Consider the following 12,268-nt stretch of genomic DNA (forward strand, 5'->3'; position numbering starts at 1 on the left):
TTTCGTTGCTAGATTGTTCTTCCCCTCAGCCGTAGGCTCATACTCTTCTTCAGCTTATTCATGCTGTTTCAGGCCTTACATCATCTATAATTTCTACTTGTCGTATCTAAAGTTGACTCGGGTCCAGGTAGTCCCGTGACAACACACATACAAGGTAAAGATATAGATTAAAGAGTTTAAGGAAATGCTGGGTAGGTTTCCGAATAAGGCGAATAAAATTAAGAAACAAATGCGAGCTCGGTTTGACCACAGCTGGTGATATTGAGGGGAGAGTTTAGTTACACTTGATATAAATGTATCCTGTGTTAAATTTGGAATAAGGTAGATGTCTAAATTAAAGGAATAGAGGAGACATGTAGAACAGACAGTGGAATATATTAAAATGTTCCCCTTCGGGTATTACTTGTACTTTCTGCTTCAGGGTGAAGCATCCTTATTCTGGAAAGCTAACATGATTTTGAGCATTTTTTAGACCAATCTTACCCTTTTAAATCATGGGATACCTGATGCACAGAGCAAAACTGCTCTCTAGAGAGGGAGTTCAGTTGCTGGATCAAGTTGGGAATTTGGTTGCTATAACTACAACTTCACAGATATAAGCACAGGCTTTCATAGTCCTTGGAAAGTTGGCATTGGTAGCGTCTTAACAAAGTAAGTAGCCTTAAGGAGAAGGACTCTGATGTCTTTGTTTGTAGTATGATTGATATCATCTGATGCTTGAAATCTTCAGTCAGGGAAGTTGTCATTTGTGATCCTTGGTGTAAATGAGTGTGTGAGAGTTCACCCTAGATGTCCTTCTATGTAGTGATGTTTGGATTTCTCTTGCAAAAGTAAATATTGTATTTCATAAAGGTTTTAAAGTCTGATGTGTGTGTCAATGAAATGCAATATTCTCTGTAAAAAGTTGGATTTGCTTATCTATTGCTAGGTGTAAGGGAACTCACAACCACTATTTGTGCCACAGTTATTTTGGTGGGGGGGGGGGCTTGGTTTGGAGGGATGGGTGACTTACCATTTCACCTGTATGCATTCAAAGTGTCTTAAAATATGTATCAACTAAATTTTTTTTAAAAAGAAGCATACTTTTAGTATTGGGAATACTAACAGAAAATAGGAGTAAGAATGTTATTACTAAGAGAAAGATTGCGATATGAAACAAATTATAGTTGGTGAAATTGGAATATATTTATTAAATAAAGGTTTCCCATTAATCATAGTTCAGGAACCCTCTATTTTATTTTACTATGAGTTCAATTATATATACGTACATATATGTATAAAAGGCAACAATCATATATTTGAATGTTAAAGAAAATGACTTTATATTACGTACTGCCCTTGATTTTTTTCAGTGTACTGGCAATTGTTTAAAAGTACTTCAAGAAGTAAGATAGTTGAAATAAAGTAAAGTAATAGCTTAGATGTGTATTACCATCTTTATATTAGAATTTAAGTAAATGTAATGTGTACTTAAAATTACCTTCTATATTTATTACTGATGGGAATATTGAACTGTAAGTTGAAAATATTAAAAAAAATTGTTTCCTTAGGTGTTTCTTACTTTGCCACTTATCTATGGCTTTATAGAGGTTATGTGGTTTTTGCAATGAAATATAAAATATAATTTCTGGTATTGCATGTTCATGTGTTATAGATCTATAAAAACACTAAGTAACTGTATTTTCTTAGTTATACATTTATCTAAAATTTTTTTGGTCCTACACTTCAAGATTATTTTTACTTTGTTTTTTATTGATGACTTATTCTATGTTTTATAGTTATAAACTGCTTAGTTTATCAACTTTATTAAGATAATCTTTATTTCTTAATCTAAAGATTTTCAGAGAATTTAAAATATTGAGGCAATGGTCAAAATCTGTCACTTTCCTAGTTTTACATTTTCATTATTATTTTTTGCTTTATTAAGATGAATTTAGACAACTATCAAGTATACTTTAGTTTTACAAGTAGGAAAACTTCATTCTAAATCATATGTAATACACAATATATCTATATCTATACCTATACATGTATTTATCTATATCTGTATATATCTCAGAGGTCTGCTGCTGCTGAGATGGTTTATATAGTCTAAAGTAAAAATTACTTAATTGTTATTCAGAATCTTGTTTTAGTTTACCACTTTGTCACCTGATCTGATTTTTAACTTATATAATTTCGGAAACACAAGAGTGAAGAGTTACCTGTGAATAGGGTCTTCTAGGTTTTAAAATCATTATCCCATTTAAGTGAACTTTTTAAAAATTGAAGTATGATTGGCATATATTAAGTCAACTTTTTAAAAAAGATTTATTTACTTATGAGAAAGAGAGAGAGAGGCCGAGATTGGGGGGGGGTGGGGGCAGAGGGAGAGGGAGAAAGAGAATCTTAAGCAGACTCCCCACCGAGGGCAGAACCCTGTGCAGAGGCTTGATCCCACAGTCCTGAGATCATGCCCTGAGTCCGATGATTAACTGACTGAGCCACCCAGGTGCCCCTATTAAGTGAACTTTTAAAAACCTTTGATGTAGTTAATTTTATGTATGGAAATATCACTGTGGCTAAAGCAGGGATTTTTTTTCCTTGATTCTCTATGACAGAGTATAAAGTAATTACAGTTTTTCAAAATAGTAGAGAAGAACTGGCTGCTAACTACTGTAGCCCAAGAAGTAAGAGTTTAATTTATCCAAACAATGTGCTTGTGGGATGAAAGTAGAAAAGACATTGGATTAGAGTCCTTGTGTTTGGCAATAAAGATGGTTAGCAGGTAACATGGGGCAAGATTATGAAAGGTAATTGACCAAGGCAGAGGTTTCTAAACTGGGCCGGTTAGTAGATTCACCTGGCTTGGTATGGGTAAAATCCCGAGGCCCAGACCCTAGAGATTTTCGTTCACTACAATCTAGATTGGACCATACACTCTGATTTTCAAAGTTTATAAGCAGGTGGTCCATCAGATTTGAACTGAAAGGCTGGGCTAATGACCATGAAACTGATGTGTAACCATGAAGTTTAAAGATCAGTCGAATGAGAAGATCGTGGAAGATTTGACAAAGCTGGGACCAAGACAGGAACCCTATCTCAGTGGCCTTAGTGTGCCAGAGCTAAGGGCCTATTATTTTCAGGAAAATAGAAGTCTATGGGTCACATGTCAGTGGAATTTAGAAGGACTAATTGATGGAATTTAGAGACTGAAGTTACAGATGAGGGAAAAGATGGAGTGAAAGAGGTTCCAGTGCTTTGAACTTGCATGTCTGGTGGTGTGATGCCTTTGCCAGCTATAACCAAATCTGGAAGGAATGAAATGGGTGGATATCAGCGTTGAAATGAATATATTTGATATTAGGTGTGTTGTGGTACATTCTTTGACAGACAGGGGGAGCTACAGGAGGTATGAAGAGAAGCTGGGTATTGAGTCACCTGAAACACTTTGGAGATACGGTAGTGTAGGGTGGAAAGGTCGGTAAATAGGAAGAATACAGAAGCAAAAATGAGATGCTTATGAGGTCAGAAGGCTATGGGACAGACTTCGACAACGAAAATTTTGCTGCTCGTTTCAGTGCAAAATTACCTCATGGCCTGTTTTAAGCAAACCATGCAATATGTTGCCAATTCTCATTAAAGTGGATGCCAGATTTCATAAATTCTATTGAAATTTCTTTCTTTCTTTCTTTCTTTCTTTCTTTCTTTCTTTCTTTCTTTCTTTCTTTCTTTCTTTCTTTCTTTCTTCTCTCTCTCTCTTTCGAGAGTGTGCACATGCGAGAGAGTGCAGGGAGGGGGGTAGGGGCAGAGGGAGAAGGAGAATCTTAAGCAGGCTCCATAGACAGCATGGAGGCTGACCTGGGTCTTGATCTCATGACCCTGAGATCATGACCTGAGCCAAAATGGACGTTGGACACTTAACTGGCTGAATCACCCAGGCACCTGCATTCTATTGAATTTTGTAAGCAAGGTAGTATTAATCTTTTGCAAAACATAACTTGAAAATGATGATTTGGGTTCCTTCCAATTTTTCACTTCTGTCAACATTCATGAACATCTGTTTGTCTGGGCATATGTTTTTACTACTTTTTGAAAACCTAGGAGGAGAATTGCTGGATTATATGGTAAATGTATGCTTAGCTGTATAAAGAACTGCCACACTGTTGTCCATAATGGCTGTAATATTTTGCATTCTCAACATGTTTTGAGAATTCTGGGTGTTCTACATCTTCCCCAACCCTCCATATTGTCAGTGTTTTTAATTTTAGCCACTCTAGTGGATATGTAGTGATAATCTCACTGTGGCTTTATTATGCGTTTCTCTGAAGACTATTGAGAATATTTTCATATGCTTATTAGCTATTCATATACTTTTTCTGGTGAAATGTTAGTTCACCCACTTAAAACAATTTTTTAAAAATTGGATTTTGCCCACTAAAAAGGTCTATTTCTGGAATCCCTCTTCTGTTCTATTGATCTAGTCAGTTCTTTTTTTTTTTCTTTTTAAGATTTATTTTTTTAAAGAGAGAGAAAAAGAGAGTGAGCGTGGGAGTGAGGGAAAGAGGGAGAGAGGGAGAGAGGGAGAGAGAGAGAGAGAGAGAGAATATGATTCTCAAACAGACTCCCCGCTGAGGGTGGAGCCCCAGGTGGGGCTCTATCTCACGACCCTGAAATCATGACCTGAGCCAAAATCAAGAGTTGGATGCTTAAACAACTGAGCCACCCAGTGCCCTGATCTACATGTTAGTTCTTATACCAATACCACATTGTCTTCAATTGTGTAGCTTTAGAGTAGCTTTTGAAATCACATAGTATAAATCCCCAACTTTGTTCTTTAACAAAATTGTTTTAGCTCTTTTGTCTTTACTTTTTCATATAGATTTTAAAATCAGCTTGTCAGTGTCAGATATTTGTTAGGATTTGATTGGATTTGCACTGAATCTATAGATTAATTTGGTAAAAGATTTATTCTCAACAATATCAAGGCATCCACACCATGAACATGGTATATTTCATAATTTATTTACATCTTCTGTGGCTTCCCTTCTCATGGTAAAGTATCTTTCTGTAATTTTTAGTGTACAGGCCATATGCATCCTTCATTAAATTTATTCCCAAGTGTTTTATTTTTGTTGATAAGTAGTAGGTTTTTACTACTTTGGTCTATAAGGGAAGATCTGAAACAGATTAATCAATATTGCCAGGATTGTCTACTTATTGGTAGAATTAGAACAAGTACTTATAAAAGAAGGTAAAACAAAATAAATATGGTTTATGAGAGATGTCCACATTTTATTCAGATGAATTAAATTAGTAGACATTTTATTACTTGATATCTTTGTAAGAAATTATATATAAGTGAATTTATGCTTTTATTTTCTTGTAAATGTGTTTTTTTTAACTTCTAAGAATTTTATGAATGTGCTATTACTCAAGTGACCTGTGTTTTTTAGGGGGGGGGGTCCTGTAAGTCCTGTCTTACAAGGACACACCTACTATTTCAACTTCATTTATGGTATGCCAGATTTGGGGGAGCTTAGTGGCTAGGTTTTGGTGCCGTTCCTGTAAGCCTTTAAAGAATATCAGATGCCTGGTTGAGACCTTGTTTGATTTTTGAGAACAGTTCAGTTTCTTCCTGGTGAAGGGCCAGTCTGAATCATTCATATGAATTCATCTACCATTTTTCTCATTAACACGTTACATAGATCTGTTTGGTTATTTCTTGGTGTAATTGTTTATTTTACCTGTTTAGTGAATTTTACGAAAATCAGGTTTTTAGATAAGATGTTCGAGCTAAGCTTCTTTGTCTCTTCAGCTCCTACATGATGAGCTTTGCACAGTGAAGTGGTGAACATTTCACAAAGGCGTTCTGGATAAGGCATGTGTCTATATGCTGAAGGGGAAAGCTGTTATGGACCATAACTTTTATGCAAACTGATCAGCTGCCATCTGTGTACAAAGCACTGTGATCAGCAGAGACCTGTTTGTGCCACTGTGTAGACTGATAGCAGCAGATCAATTTAGCTGAGCTGTTCTGTAGCAGTTTGGTCACGAGGACATAGACACTACCAAAGTGTAGTCATCATCACACCACTGTCCTTTGCTGGTTTAGATTGTGGCAAGAGAGAAAAACTGCTTGCTCTCCACCCCAATACAGCTGAGGTAAGATCCACCTTTTTTCTCTTGAAGGGATAAGCAAGACCAAAAGCAGCTTCTTTGAACTTTTCCCACATTGTTTTGATGGAAATTTATGCTAGTTTTTTTCCATGATAATCCCTCAAGCCAGGTATACAGTTCAGCATCCCTTTGGTGGAGAGCAATGTGTGTAGTGCAGCTTAGATAAATTCTAATAACAAAATTGCACTGCTGAGCACATCTAAGCATTTGACCTTGAAGACTCATAGGAGAGCAGACATTGCAGATTTCCCTACTTGCCCTAGACTTACAAGAGAGGAGATAATGAATTAATAGAAATTGATAAAGAGCGTCTGTCAGGCAGCCGCTGAGGTCATGAGGCTGGTATGCGGAAACAGTGCCCATACAACATGCGTAACACATAACTGCAGCCAGGAGGGGCGGGTGGGTCATCGAAGCAGGAAATTAGCCTTCAGAAGGAATGTTGGCTCTCTGCACAAGCTACAGCCGCATGGACTCACTGAGAGAAAACACACAGGGAAATGGGGAGTGCTCACTGCTGCAGAGAACAGATCTCCTGTAGAAGGTAGCAGCGCTATTGCTGTTACTGGTGCTTCAGAGATATGAAGACAGTGCAGGTTAGATCTTTATTTTTAAATGAATTAAAATGTTCATAGTACCAATAGCAAATGTTTAGTACTCCTCCCGTAGTTAAATAGACAACAGGCTGCCGAGGAAGGAACAGAGAGGAGAAGACACAGCTTATGAGGCCTTTGCTTGTAATTTTTCTCTTGTTGCTCTGTTTTAAGCAAAGGTTAAATGTTGAGATTTGCCGTGGAGCAGTCCACCTCCGTTATTTTGTGTGGGGTGATGATTGTTAGAACATTTCTACGTGAGCCTTGAAAGGAATTTAGAGACTCGTAAGTGTATATTTAGTTTTCCCAAATAGTTACGTCTGAAATATGAGCTTGTGAAAGGCAGTGCTCTAGAAATAATTTGTAGTTTACACACACATGTAACTTATATGTGTACTTGGTGTGTGTATGTTTTTTGTTTTAAATAGCTGTTACCTTTCCCCCCCCCCCACTTTTGGTTAACCCATGAGTGAGGACAAAATATTTAAAAAGATTAAATGCATTTTTATGGTACGTTTTTCAGACCATATTCCTTTTATACTTAACATTAAAATTTACTCCTAAATATTCTGATTGAGAACGGGATCGATGGCGTCAGCAGTTGCTTGTTAGATTTTTTTCCCCTAAAGTGAATTGCTGTTCTTCTATTTAAAGACAATGTCATGTGAATGTTTTTTTGTGAGCCCCAAGTAATAGATGGATTTTGGTTCAGGAGCATCACGTTCAATCATTTACTTACATTCTTAGGGAAGAAAATGAAATTTAGTAACTACTTATCACTATCTAGAAATAGGTATGATAAATTAGTATCTTGGAGTATCACATTTTAAATCATTTTATAAATTAGGATCGCCCACCGGTATAATCTCAGTCTGATTGCTGTGCATTCGCTTGCTGGGGATAGCCTGACATGAGTAAGTTTACATTCCCGCACTGAGGAATTCCATTCCACCGAGTGGTTCTGACGTACAGCAAGAATGTGGAGGCCCATACAAAGGGCAAGTGTAGGGACAGTGATAGAACAAGCTTCTGTATTCAGCAACTGGCTTTCGTGGAAGCTTACACTGGTGGAAAGTGCTCTTGACTCCACTTGGGTGGGGAAAATGTGGTTCCAGAAAGTTAAGACAGGACGGCCTTACCAGAGTAAGATCCCTCAGTTCCCTGTCTGGTGTATTATTACCAAAGGTATTTATGAAAACTAGGTAAGCCTTTATATTTTCAAACATTTGTGCTTTCTGGTTGTGAGTCTTGAACTTGAAAGAAAGTTTATCAAGCTATTAAAATTTTCCCTATTTTACATTATGTAGAAGACTAATTACTTTGAGTAATTTTTTGTCTGCATATTTTTAGTACTATAAAGTCATTGCATTTTGCACCTGTAAAAGTATTGAAGTTAGCTTATTTCAATTTTAGAACAACTTGTAATTCTTAATTTTAAATTTGTTCTGTACAAAAACTTCGTGGGAATTAAAATCTGGATTGTTAAACTGTTTTTGGAGCAACCCTTCCTAAATTAGTTGTACTTAGGGAATATGAGCATTTAGGAATAATCTGCCTGCTATGCTCTAAGTGGTCTTTTCCGTAATCATTTGTGTGAGCTTAACTTTTTTTAATAGCTCAGAGAACTAATAGATTGACCAAAAGTGAACCTGCATCACTCTTCGTTGTCATCTTTGGCTGTTTAATGTAAGATTATAAGGACATTCTGAAATTACATTGAGGTTAATAGTTGAAAGCCAAACTGTATAGTATATTCATACGGAACAGTTTTAGAAGAATTTAAAATAGGCTGAAGTAATTAAATTTTCATACTGCATAGACCTAAAGACTATCAGCATTTTTAAAACACATATAGCGTACTTCTTCCTGTCTCCCTGCCTCTTTCTTTCTGACTTCATGGCCTCTTGTGAAAGGCTGGCATCTAGTGTAGAAAGGACTAGCAAGTTTTTAAATAGTCAGGCCAATTCTCTTGGATAACTTACCCACATCTTTCCTGATTTTGAAAGTTTTCATGCATTTGTATTCGTATTTATGTGTATTCACACAAGGACTGAAATTATCAGAGGACAGGAATTTTTAAAAATAATTCAATTCAAAGTTTAAAATAAGCTATGTGACTTTAAAAATGAAGACGTTTAAACTTTAAAAATATCACTGTTTATCGTGGTATGTGGTACTATGAGCGCTGTCTCAAAGCAGCAGGTGTTCTACTAGTTGAAATTCTGGCAGGGGCCGCTGGAAGAAGCTTGGTTTTCATAGATTCGACATTCAAATCTTTGACTCTTCCAGGGTAGTCCTTAAGCTCTTGATGGTCGTTTGTAATTTTGCTGAATTTGAATTGTCTTCTGAATTACAAAAGCTGATTTGTCTTTTTCAGTCAAAGAGGCAGTGAGTGAGCCTAGCCAGCCTCTGAGAGTCTACCTTTTAACAAAGCTCTGCTCTCCGCCCAACATCTGGTTTGTGCTTCAGGGGTAGCTGTGATACACTATAGCAATATTTCTGAGGAGGTCTGGAAATTATTCCTCACAAATGTCAGGTTTACCAAAGACCAGAGTTCATGTTACGGAATGTGGAAGGGGACTACAGCAGGAAAGCAAGAGGGAGGGTAAGGTCAGTGCAGTAGGGCAGAATCCTGTATCGTGGAATCTGATTGTCCTTTCAGGCATCTCATTTAACCTTCCTTCAGGTAGGTTGGCTTAGTTTCTTCAATTGTGAAAGGGAAGTTGAACTAGAGAAGCAGTTCTTATGGGGAAAGTAGGAACGCATTGGTCATACATATAATCACTTGGGGGCCTTTTTCTAAATACAAATGTTGGAGGACCTTTGAATGTAGTAGCTTGGATTATGGCATACTTTCAGATTTGAAGCGGAAGAAAAAAATGCAAAGAGACCCTGTACAATATGATTTTCTAAGTTTTTTTCTCAACTCTGAAGTTTACAAATCTGTTTTGGTTTTGAGATGCAACTATAGGAAGCAAATACGAGATTCTTTTTGTTAAAGTCCTGGTGCTTACTATTCTGTCTGCGTTCACAATTTAGTGTACTCATCTTTTGTACAAGATACATACGTTCTTACATACAGCCTATGTAAGAATAGGGACTATATTTAGTAAGCTCTGTATTGATTACAGACTTTATGTATAAATTCTGTTGTTTGTGTCCAGTGAGTGTTTGGAAGAGGAATGGGAAGCAAAATTGTGGAGATGGGACTAGCATGGCAGTACCCTCTAATTTATAGCCAGGGATAAAATAAAAATGGGATTAATGTTGGGTAAAAAAAAATGTAGGTATAATTGACCTTTCAAAAATATTTCAGTAATATATGTTTACCTTTTCCCCATTTCTTACTGGTTCCACTTTTGCCCACAACTTTTCTCACTTCATTGCTAATTAATGTAGAGAAGAGATTGGTTCCAGGCTTGTTAGTGGTATAATTCGGTCATCAAAGTTAACTCTTTCTTTGTCCCTAAGATTTGCTGTTGTTTGGTCCGAGTGGTAGTGTTCCCACTTTTTGTTATTCAAGCCCTGAATTTTTGCCAAGAAACTGAACCTCTTTATCCTTACATAAAATAGGCCATTTTAACTATTTTTTAAAGTTTATTTTTTTAGTAATCTCTACACCCAGTGTGAGGCTCAAACTCACAACCCAGAGATCGAGTCCCATGCTCTTCCTACTAAGCCAGCTGGCACCCCCACCATTTTAACTAAGGTATATAATTCAGTGGCATTAATTACAATCACACTTGGGCAACCGTGACCACTACCTGTTTCCAAAGTTTATGTTCCATGGCTCCAAAAGGAAACCCTGTAACCATTAAGCATTCCTATAACCCCCAATAATCTGTCTACTTTCTGTCCTTATAAATTTGCCTGTTCTGTGTATTTCTTATAAGTAGAATCTTACATTTGTCATTTTGTGACTGGCTTACATCATGCTTTCAAGGCTGATCCAGGCTGTAGCATGTATAAGAACTTCAGTCCTTTTTATGGCTCCCATTGTAGGTATTTATCGCATTTTGTTTAAATATTAATCTGTTGATGAGCACTTGTGTTGTTTCCACCTTTTGGCTGTTGTGCATAATGCTGTACTGAACTTTGATGTACAAAAATCTGTTCGAGTCCTTGTTTTCAATACTTTTGAGTATTTACCTAGGAGTGGGATCGCTGGGTCATATGGTTAGTCTGTTTAGCTTTTTGATGAAGCATGAACCTGTTTTCCACAGTGATTGCATCACTTCACACTCCCACCAGAGAAATAAGAAAGGTTCCAAGTTCTCTATCCTCTTTAACACTTGCTGGGTTTTTTGTTTGTTTGTTTGTTTGTTTGTTTGTTTTTTAAATTATAACCATCTTAGTATCTCATTCACATCCAGTATCAGGTGTGAAACAGTATCTCATTTTGGTTTTGATTTGCTTTTCTTTAATGACTCAGGATGTTTATCAGTTTTTCTTGTTTATTGACCATTTGTATACCTTCTTTGGAGAAAGGTCTACTCAAGTATGTGGCTTATTTTTTAATTAGGTGGTTTGACTTTTTTTGTTGAATTGTAAGAGTTCTTTATATATTCTGAATATTAGACACTTCTCAGATGTATAATTTGCAAGTATTTCCTCCTGTTCTGTAGATTTTCTTTTCAGCTTTTTGATAATGTCCTTTGATGCACAGAAGTTTTTAATTTTGAGGAGGTCCAATTTATCTATTTTCCCTTTTGCTGCTTGTGCTTTTAGTGTCATAGCTAAGAATCTCATCGCCAAACCATAAAACAGACTGAACTGTAGAGAACAAACTGAGGGGTGCTGGAGGGGAGGTGGGGGGATGGTAAATGGGTTAAACAGGTGATGGGTATTAGGAGGGCGTTTGTTGTGAGGAGCACTGGATGTTGTATGTAAGTGATGAATCACTAAATCCTACACCTGAAACTAATTACACTGTACGTTAACTAACAGGAATTTAAATAAAACTTGGAAGAGAAAACCAAAAGAATCCATTACCAGATCCAATGTCATGAAGATTTATCCCGATTTTTTTCTAAGAGCTTTGTGGTTTTGGGTTTTTTTTTTATTTAGGTCAGTGATCATTTTCAGTTAATATTTGTATGTGGTGAGAGGTAGGGGTCCAACTTCTTTTTTTTTTTTTTTTTCCAATATGGCAATACAGCTGTCCCAGCACATTGTTCTTTTCGCATTGATTGAACTTGGCACCATTGTCAAAATTTGGTTAGCTGTAGACATATGGGTTTATAGACTTAGTTTTATTTCATTGGTTTATACGTCTGTCCTTATGACTGTACCACACTGTTTTGGTTACTATAGCTTTGAGGTAAGTTTTGAAAACAAAAGGGTGAGTTCTCTGACTTTGTTATTTTTCAAGATTGTTTTGGTTAAGTAGGTCCCTTAGGATTTTATATGAATTTGAAGATTGGCTTTTCCATTTCTGCAAAAAATGCTGTTGGGATTTTGATAGGGACTGCATTGAATCTGTAGATTACTTTGTGTAGTCTCTTAGAAAACTTAAT

General features: G+C 36.5%; 1 protein-coding gene across 20 annotated transcripts in view; it reads left to right on the forward strand.

Annotated features, from left to right (window-relative positions):
• RAPGEF2 (Rap guanine nucleotide exchange factor 2) overlaps nt 1–12,268 on the forward strand; it is a 230,572-nt gene that overhangs the window by 104,624 nt on the left and 113,680 nt on the right. For 2 of the 20 annotated variants that reach the window (XM_048212158.2, XM_048212161.2), the window contains exon 1: nt 6,774–7,954. The exons of 14 other annotated variants lie outside the window; for them this stretch is intronic. In XM_048212158.2, the coding sequence (XP_048068115.1) occupies nt 7,944–7,954 (11 nt within the window). In that variant the 5' untranslated portion in view covers nt 6,774–7,943. Of the gene's footprint in view, nt 1–3,780; nt 3,953–5,388; nt 7,955–12,268 lie in introns of those variants that run through there. 4 more of the 20 variants (XM_044384405.3, XM_048212160.2, XM_026499579.4 and 1 more) reach the window with 4 other exon arrangements.

Source organism: Ursus arctos, unplaced genomic scaffold, assembly GCF_023065955.2.
Source record: "Ursus arctos isolate Adak ecotype North America unplaced genomic scaffold, UrsArc2.0 scaffold_11, whole genome shotgun sequence".
Taxonomy (NCBI): Eukaryota; Metazoa; Chordata; class Mammalia; order Carnivora; family Ursidae; genus Ursus; species Ursus arctos.